Source organism: Delphinus delphis, chromosome X, assembly GCF_949987515.2.
Source record: "Delphinus delphis chromosome X, mDelDel1.2, whole genome shotgun sequence".
In the NCBI taxonomy this organism is placed as follows: domain Eukaryota; kingdom Metazoa; phylum Chordata; class Mammalia; order Artiodactyla; family Delphinidae; genus Delphinus; species Delphinus delphis.
In genome coordinates, this window is record NC_082704.1 from 35,732,329 (window position 1) to 35,753,552 (window position 21,224).

Consider the following 21,224-nt stretch of genomic DNA (forward strand, 5'->3'; position numbering starts at 1 on the left):
AAAACCTGACGAAAGCTACAGACTTTTTCCCTCAAGGGATATGTGTTGGCATACATGCTTGCACACTCACATGCGTGAGTGCATGCACATGCGTACACGTGTATATACATGCACACACACACACATACTTTTGAGTATACCGTGTTAGTCCCTGGACTAATTTAAAGAAGGCATTACCCTTAGGGCCAGATGAAAAAAATCTGGGAATAGGCAGCTTGCAAGCAGAATCATCCTCCTCCTTTGACTTTCACCCACCCTCCTCCAGCAACCTCTTCCCCAGACCCTAGCCTCCCCTCCTGTCTCTTATCCTCTAGCCTCCAGATGCCTTTTATTTCCCAAGGTTCATTACTACTTTGCCTTTATCCACCCACCTGGAGAGTCTCATCCCATCAGGACTCAGTCTGTCACAATGAGCTAGCTCACTTGACAGGCAGAGCCCAGATATTAAGTTTGACAGAGATTTGCAGATCAACTAGGACATATATTTGAACTGGGGTTTTCTGGAAATAATAGGGAGAGATCTGAGGGATGGGAGAAGCCCTTTCAGAACTACTGCTCATTTCACCTGTGAGAAAGACCCTTCCTGTCTACTCTAGAATGCATGATATACCTGATGTTGACCTACACAGAATTGAGATAACAGGCTGTAACTGAATATGAGGAGAGGACAAAAGCCAAGTCACTTAGATGATGATCTTCCCTAAACAGCTATCTTCAAACACCTTGCACCTGAGGTTCTGCTCCTGTTGCCACTGGCTTACCATTCCTTCTTCTCACACTGACCCCAACAGTTTATGTCAGAACTACCAAAGGAGAGGAGTTTAGGGGGAAGAAGTCCTTACAGAAACTGGCTGTGACTCCTTATGGAAGAATGTCCACTGGATGGAAAGCTTGTCCAGTGAGGTCACAGTGGTGGTGTAGGTGCAGATGAGAGTGACATTAGATCCAACAGTCACATTCACAAAATCGTCTGGGATGGTCACTTGCACTCCACGAACTGGACCTGAAAAGATAATCATCAAAAAACGATGGTACACACTCACATTCTGATGACATTTTTTTCATTACAAAGCACATTCAATGACATCTTATTTGGGGAATCCAAGGTAAGGAGAATGTAGAATGAACCATATAGGAAAGTCGAGCAAGCAACTGGCATGGGGTAGGGGAGTTTCTAACAAATTACAATGTGAAGATGTTCAACTCCTACGTGATGGTGAGGTAATAACACTGAACTGGGAATTTCTTCTGTGTAAGGATGGCCTGACAAAGAGGTTCTTAAAGTGTTGTCCAAGGACCCAAAAAGTCCATGAGTATGGAGAACAACCAATTCAGTTTGCCCAGGGCTGATGAGGTTCTGTAGATATGGCACTTTCAGTTTTAAAACCAGGTGAGTCTCAGGCAAGCTATACTGGTTTTGCCAGGACTTTCACTGCTTAAACCAGGAAAGTCCCAGTAAAACTAGATGAGTTGGTCATCCTAGCCCTGAGACCATTTTGGGGAGGCTACAAGATCAAAATGATGTTCATAATAATACTAAGTTGTTATTTTTTTCACTCTCATCTTCTCATGAGTGCACAACGGAGTGCTCCAGCAGTTACATGACAAGTAATGATATTCCTCTAGTGGCTAATGGAATGCATGTTTGTGTATTTTTGTGTTTAAATTTCTTTTAGTTTTACTTTCTAATACAATAAATATAGATAGAAATAACCTACATAGCAAAAAGTCTTTTGGGCCCTCAACAATATTTAATTGAAAATTTTATTGGGATAATAGTAGATTCACACACAATTCTAAGAAATAAGATGGAGATCCCATGTACACTTTACTCAGCACCCCCATGGTAACTTATTTTGTAAAACTACTGTATAATATCACAACCAGGACACTGACATTGATACAGTCCCCTGATTTTATTCATTTCAGGTTTCTCCAGTTTTACTTGTACTCCTGTGTGTGTATGCATTTAATTCTACACAATTTTATCACATGTGTAGGTTTGTGTATCCACAACCACAGTCAAGATACTGAACAGTCCACCACCACAAAGATCCCTCATATTTCCCTTCGATAATGCACTCACCTCCCTCCTGTACCCCATCCCTGATCCTAAGCATTGGTAACCACTAATCCGTCTTCCATTTCTAAAATGTTGTCATTTCATAAATGTTACGTAAATGGAAGCATGGTAACCTTTTTGCTGATTAGCTTTTTTTCACTCAGCATAATTACCTAGGAATTCATCCAAATTGTTCTGTGTATCAGTAGTTCATTGCCTTTTATTGCTTAGTAACATTCAATGTTATGTATGTACCATGATTTGTTTAACCATTTACCCATTTAGGGACATCTGGGTTGTTTCTAGTTTTTAGCAGTTGAATAAAACTCCAACAAACATTCATGTACAGATTTTTGTATGAGGATAAATTCCCATGTCTCTGGGATAAATTCCCAAGAGTGCAATTGCTGGGTTAGATGGTAGTTACATGTTTAGTTTTACTAAAAGTAAAAGCAAAAAACAGCCACACTGTTTTCCAAAGTGTATGAGTGGTTCAGCCTCCCCACATCCTCATCAGCATTTGGTGCTGTCACTATTTTCTAATTTAGCCATTCTAATAGGTGCGTAGTAATATATTATTGTGATTTTAATTTGCATTTCCCTAATGCAAATTAATGATGCTAAATAACTTTTCCTGTGATTATTTGCCATTTGTATATCTTCCTTAGCAAAATGTCTTTTGCCCATTTTCTGATTGCTTAATTTTTTACTGTTGAATTTTGAGAGTTCTCTATACAACCTAGATGCTAGTCTTTTGTTGGGTAGAGCGAACTTTATTTCTTCCTTTCCTATCTGTATGTCTTTAATTAATTTTTATTGCCTTATTACAGCAGCTATAACTTCCAGTATTTTATTGAATAAGAGAGTTGAGAAAGTAGACATCCTTGCCTTGTCCCCAGTCTTAGGGGAAAAGCATTCAGTATTTCACCATTAAATACAATGTTAGCTATAGGATATTTGTAGATGTTCTTTATCAAGTTAAGGGAATTCTCCCATGGGTTGAATTGGGGCCCCCAAAAGGATACGAACAAGTGCTAATCCCTGGTGCCTGTGAATGTGATCTTATTTGGAAACAGGGTCTTTGCAATGTAATTAATGATGACATAGATCACCCTGGATTTAAGGTGGGGCCTAAACCCAATGACTGCTGTCATTATAAGAACAAGGACAGTGAGATTTGTCACACAGATGCATAGAAGGAAAGGCCACGTGAAGATGGAGTCAGAAATTGGAGTGATGCATATACAAGCCAGGAACGCCAAGAATTGTTAGCAGCCAGCTAGGAGAAAGGCATGGCATGGATTCTCCAGAATCAATTCTGCCAGCCTTTGACTTTGGAATTTTGGCCTCCAGAACTGTGAGAGAATAAATTTGTCTGTTTTAAGCCACCCAGTTTATGGCGATTTGTTGCAGCAGCTTTTGGAAACTAACACATCGTCTATTCCTAACATGCTAAGAGGTTTTGGGTTTTTTGTTTTGGTTTTTTGGTTTCTCTCTTTCATGAATGGGTGTTGGATTTTGTCAGGTACTTTTTCTGTATCAATTGATATGCTCTTTTTTTTTAAGTTAGTCTGTTTATATGAGAGATTACACTGAATGGTTTACCCCAAGTACGCAAGGCCGGTTCAACACTTGAAAATTGATTAATGTAACTCATCACAGCAATAGGCTAAAGAAAAATATCACATGATCATATCAATTTATTCAGAGAAAGCGTTTGACAAAATCCAACATGCATTCATGATAAAAGTTCTCAATAAACTAGGAACAGAGGACTTCTTCAACTTGATGAAGAACATTTACAAAAACCCTACAGCTAACAGCATACTTAATGGTGAAAAACTAGAAGCTTTCCTACTAAGGTCAGGAACAAGGCAAGGATATCCCCTTTTATCACTCCTTTTCAACCTCATACTGGAAGCCTAGCTAATGCAATAAGACACAAAAAGGGAATAAAAGGTATACAGATTGTGAAGGAAATAAGAGATGACATGACTGCCTATGTAGAAAATCCAAAAGAATCAGCAAAAATCTCCTGGAACTAATAAATGATTATTGCAAGTTTTCGGGATACAAGGTTAATGTACAAAACTTTATCGCTTTCCTATCTATAAACGGGACTCTACTCAATATTCTGGGATAACCTATATGGGAAAAGAATCTTAAAAAGAATGAATATATGTATATGTATAACTGAATCACTTTGCTGTACACCTGAAACTAACACAACTTTGTAAATCAACTATACTATAATAAAATTAAAATTAAAAAAACACAATACAATTTACATTAGCACTCCCAGAAATGAAATACTTCAGTGTAAGTCTAACAAAATATGTACAAGATCTGTATGAGGAAAACTAAAAAATTCTGATGAAAGAAATCAGACAAGAATTAATAAATGGAGAGATATTCCATGTTTAAGGAAGACTCAATATTTCCGAGATATCAGTTCTTCCCAACTTAATCTATGGACTCAATGTAATCCCAGTCAAAATCCCAGCAAGTTATTATGTGGATAGCAACAAAGTTATTCCAAAGTTTATATGGCGAGGCAAAAGACCCAGAATAACCAAGACAAATACTGAAGGAGAAAAACAAAGTTGGAGGACTGACACTAACCAACTTAAAGACTTCCTATAAAGCTATAGTAATCAAGACTGTGTAATACTGATGAAAGAATAGACAAATAGATCAATGGAACAGAATAGAGAGGCCAGAAGTAGACCCACATAAATATAGTCAACTGATCTTTGACAAAGGAGCAAAGGCAATACAATGGAGGAAAGAAAATCTTCCCAACAAATGGTGCTGAACAACTGGATTTCCATGTGCCAAAAAAAAAAAGAATCTAGACATAGAACTTACACATTTCACAAAAATTATCTCAAAATGGATCACAGATCTAAATGTAAAAAGCAAAGGTATAAAACTCCTACAACATAACATAAGAGAAAATCTAGATGACCTTGGGTTTGATGATGACACCAAAAGCATGATCCATGAAAGAAAAAATTGATAAGCTGAATTTCATTAAAATTAAAACTGCTCTGTGAAAGACACTGTGAAGAGAATGAAAAGACAAGCCACAGACTAGGAGAAACTATTTACAGAAGACAAAGATGATAAAGGACCATTATCCAAAATATACAAAGAACTCTTAAAACTCAATAAGAAAGCAAACAACCAGATTATAAAATGGCAAAGACCTTAAAGAGACATCTCACCAAAGGTGCTATATGGATGGCAAATGAGCATATGAAAAGATGCTCCACATTTTATGTCATCAGGGAAATGCAAATTAAAACAACACTACTGGGGGACTTCCCTGGTGGTCCAGTGGTTAAGACTCTGCGCTTCTAATGGAGGGGGCACAGGTTCGATCCCTGGTCGGGGAACTAAGATTCCACATGCCGCACGGCGCAACCAAAATTTTTTTTTAATTTTTTTAAAAAATTCACAACAGTGACACACTGAATGCTGATGAGGATGTGGAGCACCAGCAACGTTTGTTGCTGGTGGGAATGTAAAATGGTACAGGCATTTTGAGATAGTTTGGTGGTTTCTTACAAAACTAAACATACTCTTACCATACTATCCAGCAATTGTGTTCCTTGATATTTAACCGAAGAAGTTGAAGACTTATGTCTACACAAAAATCTGCACACAGGTTTATAGCAGCTTTATTTATAACTGCCAAAACTTGGAAGCAACCAAGATGTCCTTCAGTAAGTGAATGGATTGATAAACTGTGGTACATCCAGACACTGACAATATTATTCAGTGCTAAAAAGAAATGAGCCATCAAGCCATGAAAAGACATGGAGGAACCTTAAATGCATATTCCTAAGTGAAAGAAGCCAATTTGAAAAGGCTACACACTGTATGATTCCAACTATATGACATTGTGGAAAAGGCAAAACTATGCAGACAGTAAAAAGATGAGCCGTTGACAGGGGTTGGTGTAGAGGAAGACATCAATAAGTGGAGCACAGAGGATTTTTAGGGGAGTGAAAATACTCTGTACGATAATATAATGGTAGATACATGTGATTATACATTTGTCAAAACCTACAGGCATTGTGTTAGAAAACTCCTACTTAAATCTTTTATTTTAGCAGATAGTCACTTTTGTTTTATGTTTTGCACACAGGTCTTGGCCTACTTTTGCATATTTCTAATGCCAGTTTAATTTTTGTGGTGTTGTTTTGGTCTGTTTGGTTATCTGGGGTCACCAGGGCTTCTATTTATCCCTGACCCCGTCGCCTGAGCACGTGGAAGCATTTCCCTAGGTCAGGTTTCTGCGTATCTCTCAGTGGGAGACAGGTATGGCAGGACACTCCTATTGGAACCCCCAGCTGCCCTGGTGTCTCTTTGTGGGGGAGGAGAGACAAAGAGCCTTCTAGAACCAGATACTTTCTGTGGTTTCATCCCTCTTATCTGTTCCACCCTCCCTCCTCAGTATCGCTAGGTGAAAGTAGGGAGTCTCAGGCCCAGTGAGGAAGGAGATCGCTTCTTTTGTCTACTATCGTTGGTGGGTCTCCTGATGATTGCCCCTTGCCAGTGGTGTTGAGCTCATCTGATGTTAGAGGGACTCCCACTCAGTTTGGGGGAAGAATCAGTCTCCCTGTGGGCTGCTATGTTAGGATCAAGAAATGCCAGGACTGGGGCCCCTTCCTCCTTTGGATAAAGAGGCATAAGATACCCTGCCTCTCTGTAGTTCCCAGGGTCCAAGCCAGTTTGCTTTCTTCTTACTATCTTTCAGAGTTTTCCCTTGGTTGTCTCTTGCATTATTTCCAGGGAGGCTTTATACTTGTGCTTAGTAGGGAGAAGCAAGGAGACACAGATCTATGTCATTTTGCCCAAACCAGAAATCTCCCTCAAGATTTAAGACTGTAAAAGGGGCCTAAGAGAACTATTGGCCTTAGAAAAGGATCTGCTTCCCATACGATTTAGAGGAATACCAAAGAGCTCCCTACCCCAAAATCCAGCCTACCACTGTACTTGAAATCCTTAGTACTATGTAAACATTTTCCCAAGGGATGTTATAGGGGACAATATTTTGGGTAACACTATAGAGGCATTGGCTCATGGTAATAACTGGTTATTATCCATTGCGAAGTCAGAGTATAGAAGCTTTCCCGGATGGAACATAAGACTGTCAGGCAAGTATTAGAAAAGGTCAAGTTTAAGAGGTGCTCTCTATGCTGCAGGGGGGCTAGAGTGAGAACGCTAGCTGCCTTCCAGGTTGGGACAGGATGAGGATACAAAGATGGTGGGAAGATCAGAGGAAATAGTACAGAAAGACAAATTCCTGGCCCCCTTCCCAAAGACGACTTTAATTTTATGTTTTCTTTATGACAGTGGTCAGGCAAAAGGAACTCAGAGAATTAAACATTTTGAAAATTTTAAAGAAAAAGCAAACCATGGTACTGATTACCCTTGGTTTCCTGGATTCAATAGCCATGTCCTTTGTCACAGCCAGGCCATCTGGTCCAGCTGCTTCTCTGTTAGAGTTGGCTGTTTACATGGCAACCAATGTCTTGATGAATTGAGAGAAGTGTTTTAGGGTAGACACCAAGGCAGCACCTTCTAACTCCATGCAGTTTTCCCTTTCCCAATGTTCTCCTCCCTATGTGTTTCTGGTTCCCATCATGCGTATCCCCAAAACAAAATTGGCCTGCAGAAATCAGCTACATTTTCTGATGGAAAGTTCACTGGAGAAAGCTAAGTGACTCTCTCCTGCCCTCAGAAGCCCATCTCATTTCTCCTGGAAGTTAGCCACATCCATCTCTGGCTATGCCCAAATAGTGACTTCCAAATGTCTTTAAAGCATCCAAAATTAAAGGGATAGAATGGGGATTCAGTGGCCATTAAAGTTCCCATAAACTTTCCCCTAAAAAAGGGATTTTGAAGGTATTATTTGGCCATCATTTTTGTCCTCTATTTTATGTCCCAGTATCTATTATGGGATTGGCTAAAGGTAATAATTTATGATAGGTAAGGCAAAAAAAGAACAAAAACAAAAAACAAACCAAAAAAGCCTTTAAGGGCTACCCTCGACAAAAGTGCCTGAAGGCAGAGTAAACACAATTCTCACACAAGGTAAGCCATGGAAGAAGTCTTGATGCCTATCAGTTAGTATCTGTTGAACACCTATTTTCTGCCACAAACAGTGCTAACACTGGGGAAATACTAATGAACAAGACAGACACAATCTCTGCCTGCCATGTCAATGCATGAAGAACCATTTATAGTACAGACCAGAATGGAGGCAAATGAAAATCAAGGATTTGGGATTTTCAACGTATTTTTAATAGAAGACATATAAATATGTAAATTGAGATCTGTAAAAGCTCAACAATATCACCTCGGAATAAGTATGGTAACCTCCAAATCTACTGGGAGACAACATATTTTTAAGAATACGACACATTGTTCTGTAAATAGGTAACAATTGGCAAGGCAATATTTCCAGGCCATTTTTATTGCCCTGATTCCCAATACTCAGCACCATAATCAATCCTTAAATTCTGAAGAAAAGACAGTTTTCAGAAACTGTCCATCTCTAATATAATGACAATACATTTCAGAGCTGAGTTATATATTTCCAGATGAACTTTAAAAAAAATGTCACATTATTCAATTAGTGCACACTCACTACTTAAACCTCTGAGACCACTGTCTATCCCAGCACTGTCCAATAGAACTTTCTGTGATGATGGAAATGTTCTACAGCTGTGCTGTCCCGTGTGTAGCTATGGAACACCTGAAATGTGGCTAGTGTGACTGAAGAACAGAATTTCTTATTTTATTTAATTTGAATTCATTTATATTTAAATAGCCACATGTGGATAGTGAACAGTACAAATTTAGTCTTAAACTGAAAGTGATTCTGTGTGTGTCAGGAAAAAAAAAAGTTCCCTTCCTTTGGATTCATTTAGTCTAAATTGAGAAATTATTTAAAAATTGAAAAAGTCAGAAAAAATCTCCACATTGACAAGACTGTGAATAAACAGCAAAATAAAGATTAGTACCTGATTTAGAAAAAACTCAGAACTGCAATTTCACTCACTGACCTGGCTGAATTAAAAACAACACCCTCCCAAAAAAAACACATACATGGTTGAAATATGTGTGACTGCTTTTAAAAATCAGTGAATACTATTAAAGGAAAATAATCCAAGTTGTATACACTTGAGTTAATCAGCACTCTAGAAAGATTTTAAATGCCTCATGTTTTGGTAATGATTGTTCATTCATCTATTTAATGCCTACAGTGTGGAAGGCACTTTGCTTGTAGGGGGATTATTATTCTCCTATTATACCAAATAGCCATATTTGACCTGATGCATTTGAAGTGATTTAATTTCCAGCAACTTCATGTAAAATTGCTTCATTTTTGAGTTAGGGAATAATATAACCAAATGATCACTAACTTTATGGATCTGACTGCAAAACCAAAGTTCAAATATATTACTGCATTAAAATGCATAGCACGTACCTTCCGAGAATGGAAACAACATTAACATATCTTTCCAACAGGTGACTAATATATATTACAAGCATCTAAAATGATATGCTTGAACTTTTGCAAAAGACATTTTTTTTTTTGCAGAAGACATTGTTGATTAACATTATTTTCCTCAATTAGAATTTAACCCAGCTTCCTTAGAAGTCAGCAGAAAGGTTTTCATTAAAATAAAATCAGTCATGCTTACCTGTACAAAAAATTCATTTTATATATGTAAGTGAAAATCATTTCTGGATGCTTGGGGTTTGAGGAGGTAATCCACTCTTTTATTTTTCCACCTTTATTCAAATATGATTTACATATAGCATCGTGTAAATTTAAGCTGTACAAAGTGTTGATTTGATATATATTTCAAAATGATTACCACCATAGCATTAACTAACACTTCCATCACATCACATAATTATGTTTTCTTTTTTGTGGTGACAATATTTAAGATCTACCCTCTTAAAAACTTTCAACCATATAATACAGTATTGTCAATTATAGTCACCATGCTGTACATTAGATCCCCAGAACTTATTCATCTTCTAACCGGAAGTTTATACCCTTCGAACAACATCTCCACATTACCGCACACCCACCACCCCTGGTAACCACTGCTATACTCTCTGTTTCTATGAATTCAGTTTTTTGTTTTTAGATACAATTCTACATATGAGTGAGATCATACAGTGTTTGTCTTTCTCTGACTTATTTCACTTTGCATAATGCCCTTAAGGTCCATCCATGTCACGAATGGCAAGATTTCGGAAGGTAGTTAATTCTTTCAGTAAACCTTTCCTATGTGCCCACCATGTGCCAAGCACCATGCTTGACACCAAAAATGTGACATTCTTCCTGACCAGGAAACAAGTCCAGGTAGGACATCAAATTACACATGGATGGAAACATTACCTCACAGCCATTTCTGGATCAACTGATGGACACTACTAACGCCAGGCATACATTACTGAAGTCTTTCTTTCTCTGACTTCCATACTTATGTAGGCAAACAACAATATATTGTACCATATATTGTACCATATTTCCATTCTATCTACTAGACTGACACTACCACATTTTGCTTTGGGCCAGCTAAATTGTATATGTACACTATACACCAACAAAACCAGTTATACAGTAATTTAAAAACAAAGTCTCTGAAGTATTTATTGGTCACTCTGATTGGGCTTTGTTCCAAAAGTCATAATCAAGTAAGATCCTGACACCATCTAAGTAAGTTTTAAACAATAAAAAAAAATGTATACAAGGTATAAACCCAATTTTGTAATGTAATACATACACTTGCAAAGGAAAAAAATAAGAAATTCACCCAAATCTCTGGTAAGATTTCTGGTGACTTTTATTTTCTTATTTATACATTTCCGTATTTCCAACCTCTCTACAAAGACCATACATTACACTTATAATCGGTAAAAATTATATATATATATATATATATATATATATATGTTTGTTAGAGTGAACAACCACTCTTGCAACTGTTCTGAAACTGGCATCTAGTATAGGCCAGAGAAAGGCGTCACATAGGGAAGTAGGTGTTGACTACAGGTGTGATTTTTAGAGGGCTAGTGCAGAAGGCCCAGGGGCGACCCAATTAGCTAATGACTGGAAGCTCTTTAAAAGGAACAAAGACTTTCACTGTCTAAAGTTAAGGTTTTAAAATGAATATCCCTGGGGGAAAGGGAAAATAGTAACATATGTTCCCACCAGGATGGAAATTGAGAAAGGCGGCTTTTTCCAGCTCTAAGTCCTGGTTAGATCACTGGATAAATGCAGTATTGCCTTCTGGTGACTCCACGGAACATGTTTGTTTAAACAGTAACGAACATTTAGAGAACTATTACTAAATACCATATAGTTTTGAAAAGTAACACTTTTTTTCTGATTATAAAAATTATGTAATATTCTTTGTAGAAACCGTGGAAAATATGAAAAAGGCAGAGAATAAGATAAAAAAACATCTATAATCCCAGCAGCCGGAGGCAATCACCATGAGCAGTTTGGTATATAACCTTCTAGTAATTTATTCTAGGAATGTGGGTATATCCTGCTTTTTCACTCAATATTTTATCCTGAGCATTTTCTTATGTCATTAAATATGTTTAGTAAACCTCATTCTAATAACTGCCTAATATTACTGATGGCTTAAAAATATCATTTCTTGGGTAAACAACCTTCTTGTATCTACCATGGACCTAATTTATCATAAGAACAGATTCAAAATGTATCCGGTATTTGAAAAAACTGGCCAAGGGGTTTTTCTGAATTAGTGATCTCTCCTGGGCCTACCAACATTAGGATTTTGACTCTAAAAATAATTTTGTTCCACTCAAACCCCTAAGAACACCCATAGTGTGCACAATGATAAAACACTCACATATTTTCCTAAACACAGTCTTATGTTTGGAAAAGGACAACTCTTAAGAAATGTTAGATAGTAAAGCACGGCAGGCACTCCCGGCCAGGCTTAGCAAGTCAATCAAAATGAGTTTGAAGGAAATGCTGAAGTAAAACAGAGAAAAATGTATCCTTGGCACAAACTTCAGCTTCTGAGTAAATTCATCTGTTCAACTTTCAAACGAAAAAAAAGGGAGATACTGTGATTTTCCTGTGAAAGAAATCCTTATTCAGAAACTACATAAAACAATTCTATTTACAGGCTGGGCCCCCAAAATATCAGCATGACACATATTTGCTAAGCAAGATTTCCGAAAATTATTTTACTCAGCATACGAATCATAGTTCCTTTTAAGCGCAGGAGGGGAATAGTCTATGTAAAAATTTGCGATTTCAGTTTAAAAAGAAACTCTATTCCCAATGATCTGTGGTCGGTTGGAAATCCTTTCCTTACCTGCAAGGCAGCTTAGGATCAGAAAGACCTTCCAAAATGTGAACACCATCGTGCCAAGGTTCGCTGAGCGCAGCCAGGGTCCAGTAGCTCTCCTGGGCTAGGCTGAGTCTCAAACTGGCTTCTTCAGTCACACCGAGGTTTGCCAGTCTTATCTGCTGGCATCACCAAGCAAACAAGCCTCTTCGGGCTTACTTATTGGGTATAGACCTTTCTCAGAGCAGATGTGTGTTTCTTTGAAACACTTTTCATGGGGCGTGTTTCCTTGACATATTTGCTACTGTGTTAATAATAAACCCACATATTTAAATTCTTCAATCTTACACAGATTCTCTAAGTTTTATTGTTTAAAATCAAGCTTATTGAAAAGTTATACTTGGGGGGGAAAGATATAATTGGAAGAGAGCCTATATAAATAAAAGTTGACAAGGCTAATTAATTTCAAATACTTCTATAAAAGTCTCAGGGCATTGATTCACTAACCTTTTACAAATTAAGTTAGCAAATTGGTGCTCTAAGATTTTCTCAGGGGACAGGGTTCACAGGAAGGGCACAGCGGACATGAAGTAAGAAAGCATTCATTTCTATGAGAACAAACTCTGGACACGTCACACTTTTGTGAAGCCCTAGCAGTAGGATGAATTGCATGCTTTTGTCTTCCAAGTTAGAAACCCTATAGCATTTATTCATCCACCTAATTTTGCAAAATCAGGTGAATGAATAAATGCTTTAAGACTTCCACTGGATGAGCCTGAATTTTTGCAGAATTAGGATACTGAATAGGTACCACAGAGTTAACTTGGAAAGGGGGTTCACTAGAAAGGAATGGCAGGCTGCAGAGATGAGAGGCCTTCAATTGAACATGAACTTCTAACAAAGTTGCTCTCATGCTTACGTTACCCTGAGATACATAAGGGCCTCCTCTGGCTCTTCGCCTGCAAGCTCTAAATGCTGGTGTTTCTGTCTCTACAGTAGTTCTCAGATTTGTCCCTTCTCCAGTCTGCTGCTTCCATCCCGGTCCAGGCACGCAGCTCCTCGCCTCTAGCCTACTGTAGCAGCTTCCTAAATGGTCTCCCTGACTCCTTCCCCCTTCACTCCGTGTACCAGCCACATGCCAATGTTCCAATCTTGATCACGCATCTTCAATGACACCATTATGGACTCTTTCATCAAGTCCAAAGTCCTTATTCTGGATTCCCAGCCTTCCAGCCTCTGGTCCTCACCTCATCTGAACTTAAGTCATGTTAAGTCATCCACCTGAAAAATGCTGTCAAAGGTTATTGCCTCAAAGTGTTCAGTCCCATGAAATATGTGCAAGTTGCAGTGAGATGTTTTATGAATTTTAATTCACAGGAAATATTTGACACCATCTCATCTCAGCCAAGCCGGTTTCCCACTGCTCCTCAGAAAGCCATTTTGCTCTCATCAGGTATGATACCTTCTCGAAGCCTTCTCTGTCCATGTTCATGTCTGATGCCAAACTTTGGCTTCAGGTGAATTCCATCACTACTTAGAACTTTCTCCTCCCTCCTTTTGCTCTCTAAGCATATTCTTAGCGCAGATCAGTCATGCTGTCCTATGTGAAAATTTTGAAGAGCCCACAAACCGCCCCTCTCTGGGCTCCCTCTTGGATAAATCTGTATTGTACTTAGATCCAATACCCTACAGTTGGCTCCTGATTACTCTTCAGTAGTCTCCTGTTTATTAATGGGGTCTCCCCTAAATCCACTGGCTGTGAGCCCCTCCAGGGCAGGGACCAGGTCTTATACAAGGAGTTCCCAACTTAAGAAAGGGTATGCCCCAAAATGTATTGGTAAGCCCATTGTTTGAACCCAAGAGTGCACATTCCTGCTAAAGCAATGCTATAAATGAAGTCTCATTCCCAAACCTACGCAGAGCATAGTCTAGCAGTGGCTTGAATTCTGGGTGCTGGGCAATGTAGGGTAGGGGAGGAGAAGAAGGGGCAGCAGGTGGCAGAGAAAGAACATTCCTTTCCTTTCCCAAGACACAGGTTGAGCACAAGGCAACGTTTTTTCCCAAATAACTATTACATGTCTTTGTCACCCACCTTCCCTTCTGCCCCCCACCCTCGTGGTCCACTGGCCCCTCGTGTACCTAGGCTTCCCTAAGGGAGGGTCTTACTCCCCCAAAACCCTGTGCGGAAAAATTACTGTTTTCTTTCCAATCCTATTCCTCCAAGAAACACACTCCCTCCTCTGTATAAGCGGGTATCAGCTCCATACTAGGAGGGAACAAAATCAATTGCCATGAACATTCCCCAACCTGTTTACACTATTGAAAATAGAATGCTTGTCTTCCCCCAGGTAAATCTCTGAACGGGAGTATCAGGCAATGAATAAAGACAAATGGTCTGAGGGAGGTTTTGCAGAGGAGGACAACTTGTAGGGCAGCCTTCTGGAGGTCCACACCAGCTCTTCTCAGCCTTGGTTCTGCCTCTGAGCCACCAAGCCTCCGAGAGACCCATAGTTTTCATAATGGCTCCTCTGGAAGTAATACTGGCTTTTCCAGTGGTGGGGAGCTGGAATGGGGAAAGAAATCTCTGAGTCCGGTGTTTATCAGCTAAGGACTTCCTGTGTTTCCTTCCGTGTGCCATAGGTGATATAGTAGGGTGATCATATAATTAATCATAAAACTAGGACAGTTTTGAGAGTGAAAGTGGTGCTATTAACAATTACATGAGACAGATAGTGTAAACCGTGACAGTCCCAGGCAAACCTGAACGTCTGGCCTCCTGCCCCCAGGAGAGTGCTAAGCACACAGCAGGTGCTAAATAAGAGCTTGCTGATTAATTCAGTATGTCCAGGGTGATTGGCCCTGAGATGGGGAGTGGAGGGTATAGCTCAAGGCTATTGCCAAAATCCATCTGCACCAGAATCTCTCATACAAACATAAAACACTCTAGAAAATTTAAGTAAAATGCTTACACTGTTGCTATGTGGGAACTAACTTGGACAGGTAGAGCTCTGTTAAAATAAGAGATCATCTAAAGTTTCCACTTCGGACTGAATTTTGATGTCATTGACTATTGCTCAGAAGAAGCGAGTCATTAACTGGCATGTGAAATATTATCAAATATCTTGCAGAGTTTTACAGAGCTTTACAATTTTCAAACTGCTTTTCCATTTTATCTTCACAACTGATAATAAAGTAGGGCAGGTATTATCTACATTCTCTGTATAAGGAAACAGAGGCTCAGAAACGTTGTGTCTTTCCCAAGGCCACAGAGCACGGGTTAGATGCTGTCCTTCCTGTCACACTGCACAGTGTAACTGTATCGTAACAAACATGCCACTGCCTTCAGGGTTCTTCTCTGGGAACTTTCAGAAACGTGCACTATCTGACTTATCCCTCATTTTTTTTATACTTAAAAATTACAAAAGTAATACATTTTGACTGTAAAGGGATTTCAAAGAACAAAGAAGCATACAGAGGATAAAAAAAATTCTCCATTCTCTCACCCACATGTGTAATCTCATGCCATGTTCCCAAGCAATGGGAGTTTTTCATTTTTCTCAGCCTTTCTGTGAATTTACACACATGCACATGAGGTGGGTTTATTCTTTTTTTTTTAAGGTAATCATAACAGATGTATTGTTCTATTAAGTTGGGTTTTTTCCCCCCAGAAAGCGCTTTTGTTATCTCTTTATGTCACCATGTACAAGTACATCTATAGATCTACCTTATCCGTTTTAAGGCTATATGGTATTTCATAGTATGAATGTACAATGCCACAACTTACTTTACCATTCTCCTCTTGGTGAATTCTTAGGTCATTTCCAGTATTTCACTATTATAAACAATGGTGAAATGAACATCCTTTTGCTTATATTTTTGCCCACTTATGTGATTATTTCTGTAGATTAGGTACCTAGAAATGGAATTGCTGGATGATCAAGGGGTATGAACATTTTAATTTGGGGCAGATTATGAAACATCGCTCACCAGAAATTCTTTACAAATCTACACCTCCATTAAGAGCGTATGAGAGTGCCCGTTTCTCCCCAGCCTTGTCCACAATGAAATTTATCAGTCTTTTAATTTTATTAGTATCATGGATGAAAACTGGTATTGCATTGTTGTTTTAATCTGTATTTCTCTAATGAGGTTAAGCCTCTTTTCATAGATTTACTGGCCTAATTTCTGTTCCTTTTCCTGTAAACTGCCTGTTTTATGACCTTATACCATTTTCTCACTGAGTTTTCTTTGCATATTGTAGAAGTACTCTTTACAGTTATGAATCTTAATCTGAGTTTGGTACATACATTACAAATATTTTCTTCCAGCCCATCACTTTTTAAAAAAATTTGTCTTTTAGTATAAAGAAGTTTGCATTTTGTCGTAGTTAAATCTAGCAATTTTTTTTCTTTGCAGCTTCTGAGTTTCATGTCTTCTTTAAGAAATCCTTCTCTAATCCAAGACTATAGAAATATTATTATATAATGTTAATATTAATATATAATATTATACTTTCTTCTAGTGTTTCTATCATTTTGTCCCATCTTTCAGTTATGGCAATTCTCCCCTTCCACTTTCTCAGGCCAAAAGCCTTTGTGTTATCCTTGACTCCTCTGCTTCCCTCATGGACCACAACTGATTCATCAGAAAATTCTTCTGGGTTCGTGTTCAAAATATACCCAGGCTCTGACCACTTTTCCCACCTTTCACTGTTACCATCTGAGTCTCAATCAATTGCCTGGCTCACTGCAATAGGCCCCTAACTGGTCTCCTTGCTTCGCCTTTGTCCCCCTTGTCTGTTCTCACAGCAACTGGAGTGATTCTTTTCTATGTAAGTCAGATTATGTCTCACTTTTGCTCAAGATCCTCCAATAGTTCCCAATTTCTCTCACAGTAAAAGCCAAAGTCTTTAAAATGACTTAGAAGACCCTAAGGTGATCTGCATCACCCATTCCACACCTCTCCAACCTTATCTCCTACCATTCTTCCCTCTCTCACTCTGCTCCAGCCACCTGCTCTTCTTGTTGACCTTCCACACCAGCCAGGCATGCTCCCACTTTTTAGGGCATTTTCACTGGCAGTTGCCTCTGTCTGTGGCACTCTAACCCCAGATATCAACAGGGCAAACTCCCTCATCTTCAAGTCTTTGCTCAAATGTCAGTTTTCAACGTCTCCCTTATTCACACAATTTAAAACTGCAGCTGTCCCCACTCCAGCCCTCCCAGTCCCCACTAGCTTTTCCTTTTTTCATAGCACTCATTAACGTCCAACATACTATACAGCTTACTTATTGTTTACTTTTTCACCCAACTAGAAAGTAAGTTTCAAGAGGGCAGGAATTTCTGTCTGTTTTACCAAGGGCCTAGAATGGTGCCTTACACGTACCAGGTACTCAATAATTTTTTGTTAAATGAACAAATTTGTGAATTTGGACTTAATCCATTTGGAATTTATTTTTGTGTATTGTGTGACATACGGCGAAATATTTTTTTAACGCCCTAATGTCCTAAATTAGAGCAAATCCTTACCCTTTAAGGGAATTTTCTCTTTGAAAATAGCTAGTTCATTTGAGGCTAATTCTAATAGTGAAGGTAGGTGATCAAGTTCAGTAATGCTGTTTTGTGGTCAAGAAATGAGGCATAATTATAAGGTAATGAGCCTGCTGTCTTCATGTGGCTTGGGAGCTGGTTCAGAAGTCAATCTCAGGTTTCCAAAAGACAGACCAAGGCCATTCTTATGGCACCATTATGAGAGAGACAAACAGACAGAGACAGAGAGATCTGGGAGTAAAGCTTTTCATATATATATATTTTTTAATTTAATTTTATTTTTTATACAGCAGGTTCTTATTAGTTATCTATTTTATACATATTAGTGTATACATGTCAATCCCAATCTCCCAATTCATCACACCACCACCATCCCCCCACTCTGCTTTCCCCCCTTGGTGCCCATATGTCTGTTCTCTACATCTGTGTCTCTGTTTCTGCCTTGCAAACCGGTTCATCTGTACCATTTTTCTAGGTTCCACATACATGCGTTAATATACGATATTTGTTTTTCTCTTTCTGACTTACTTCACTCTGTATGACAGTCCCTAGGTCCATCTATGTCTCTACAAATGACCCAATTTCGTTCCTTTTCATGGCTGCGTAATATTCTGTTGTATATATGTACTACACCTTCTATATCCATTCATCTGTCGATGGGCATTTAGGTTGCTTCCATGACCTGGTTATTGTAAATAGTGCTGCAATGAACATTGGGGTGCATGTGTCTTTTTGAATTATGGTTTTCTCTGGGTATATGCCCAGTAGTGGGATTGCTGGGTCATATGGTAATTCTATTTGTAGTTTTTAAAGGAACCTCCATACTGTTCTCCATAGATACTGTATCAATTTACATTCCTACCAACAGTGTAAGCAGGTTCCCTTTTCTCCACACCTCCTCTCTATTCTGTTCTATTGATCTATATTTCTGTTTTTGTGCCAGTACCATATTGTGTTGATTACTGTAGCTTTGTAGTGTAGTCTGAAGTCAAGGAGCCTGATTCCTCCAACTCCGTTTTTTTCCCTCAAGACTACTTTGGCTATAAGGGGTCTTTTGTGTCTCCATACAAATTTTAAGATATTTTGTTCTAGTTCTGTAAAAAATGTCACTGGTAATTTGATAGAGATTGCATTGAATCTGTAGATTGCTTTGGGTAGTATAGTCATTTTCACAATGTTGATTCTTCCAATGGAAGAACATGGTATATCTCTCCATCTGTTTGTGTCATCTTTGATTTCGTTCATCAGTGTCTTATAGTTTTCTGCATACAGGTCTTTTACCTCCTTAGGTAGGTTTATTCCTAGGTATTTTGTTCTTTTTGTGGCAATGATGAATGGGATTGTTTCCTTAATTTCTCTTTCTGATCTTCCTTGTTAGTGTATAGGAATGCAAGAGATTTCTGTGCATTAATTTTGTATCCTGCAACTTTACCAGATTCATTGATTAGCTCTAGTAGTTTACTGGTGGCATCTTTAGGATTATCTATGTCATCTGCAAACAGTGGCAGTTTTACTTCTTTTCCAATTTGTATTCATTTTACTTCTTTTTCTTCTCTGATTGCCGTGGCTAGGACTTGCAAAACTATGTTGAATAATAGTGGTGAGAGTGGACATCCTTGTCTTGTTCCTGATTTTAGAGGAAATGGTTTCAGTTTTTCACCATTGAGAATGATGTTTGCTGTGGGTTTGTTGTATATGGGCTTTATTATGTTGAGGGAGGTTCCCTCTATACCCGCTTTCTGGAGAGTTTTTATCATAAATGGGTGTTGAATTTTGTCAAAAGATTTTTCTGCATCTATTGAGATGATCATATGATTTTTCTTCTTCAATTTGTTAATATGGTATATCACATTGATTGATTTGCATGTATTGAAGAATCCTTGCCTCCCTGGGACATATATATTTTTTGATAGTTGAAGTAGTCAACATGGGAAAATCAGAATTTATTGGACTTCCTTATACACTCTTTACACTTTTGTATGATTTTTAAAATTTTGAATTATATTTAGAAGGGCACCATATAGTCAGTGCTTTGAGTCTTAAGATTTTAATTCATTCCTGTTGGAACGGTTCTGAAGAAGTTGTTTCAAAAATTCCTTGTGCAATCACAGCACCATTGAAGCTTCATTGCTTTTTCCAACTGCCTGCCAGGCATCTCTGCTTAGATACCCCACCTTGCACATCAAACTTTACCTCACACATATCATCCTCTGTTTCCAAATCTGTGCCACTTCCCAGCCACTGTTGCTGGTGCTCCCATTATAAATCTTCGTTGGGGTATTCGTTGGCTTCTACTTTTATTCACCCTGCCAATCCACCAGTACCAAATCCTATTGAGAACGTCTTTAATAGTCTATCTTCTTCTTTCCATCTCTTGCCTTACTCCAGTTCAGTCACTGTTATCTCTCATTTAGATGGTTGCAGTAGCCTCCTAGCCCATCTCCTGGCCTCAAATCCATTTTTTAAAAGCCTGCCAGATAAGTTTTCCTAAAGTCCAATGTAATCATGTTATTCTTATAATCAAAAATCTTTCATGACTCCCCATCATCTTTTTGCCAAGACATAAACATTTTTATCTGGCATCCAGTAGGTACCCAACCTACCTTTCCTGTCTATTTTCTGCTATTTGTAACACCAAAGAATGTCAGAGCTGGCCGAAGTCTTACGAGTAGTCTCCAAACAAAACAAAATACTCTCTGTTCCCTGAACATATGCCTCACTTTTTCACCCCTGTGCCCTTACAAAGCTATTCCCTCCTTCTAGATCACTCACCCCACCAAGTCTCATTGTCAAATATCTACTCATCCTATAAGCCTCATCACAAATGCTAACTCCTCCATAGATTGTCTCCTGATTCCCATATGATGTGATCTCGTCTTTACAGCACTAGTGAATACCATTTTCCCAGCACTTAGAGGTTAATGCAGCTACTCGTGTACTGGTCCTCTTCATGCTTCTAAGAATGCAAGCTCTGAAGGAGGATAAGGACTGTGTTTAGGTGATTTCTCTCTCTCTCTCTCTCTCTCTCTCTCTCTCTCTCTCTCTCTCTCTCTCACACACACACACACACACACACACTGAGATTGTTATGGGCCAGGCATTATGATAAGTTCTTTATATGTATTATATCACAATCTTCTTCAAAGCTTTATGATATATAGGTAGTATTATTATGCCCATTTTATAGCGGAAGAAACAGAAGCATGGGGAAATCCAGCAATTCGCACAAATCTCACATATAGCAACAAA

General features: G+C 38.6%; 1 protein-coding gene and 1 non-coding gene across 2 annotated transcripts in view; one reads left to right on the forward strand and one right to left on the reverse strand.

The window, feature by feature from the left end:
• The window catches only part of VSIG1 (V-set and immunoglobulin domain containing 1), a 35,094-nt gene extending 21,176 nt beyond the window's left edge, over positions 1–13,918 (reverse strand). The window contains 4 exon segments of the mRNA XM_060001998.1: positions 843–1,003; positions 12,454–12,526; positions 12,528–12,605; positions 13,889–13,918. Coding sequence (XP_059857981.1) covers positions 843–1,003; positions 12,454–12,526; positions 12,528–12,605; positions 13,889–13,918 — 342 coding nt within the window.
• On the forward strand, positions 5,388–5,460 carry TRNAR-UCU (transfer RNA arginine (anticodon UCU)). The gene has a single exon. It is a non-coding gene; the product is annotated as a tRNA-Arg (tRNA).
• Positions 13,919–21,224: the final 7,306 nt, after the last annotated feature.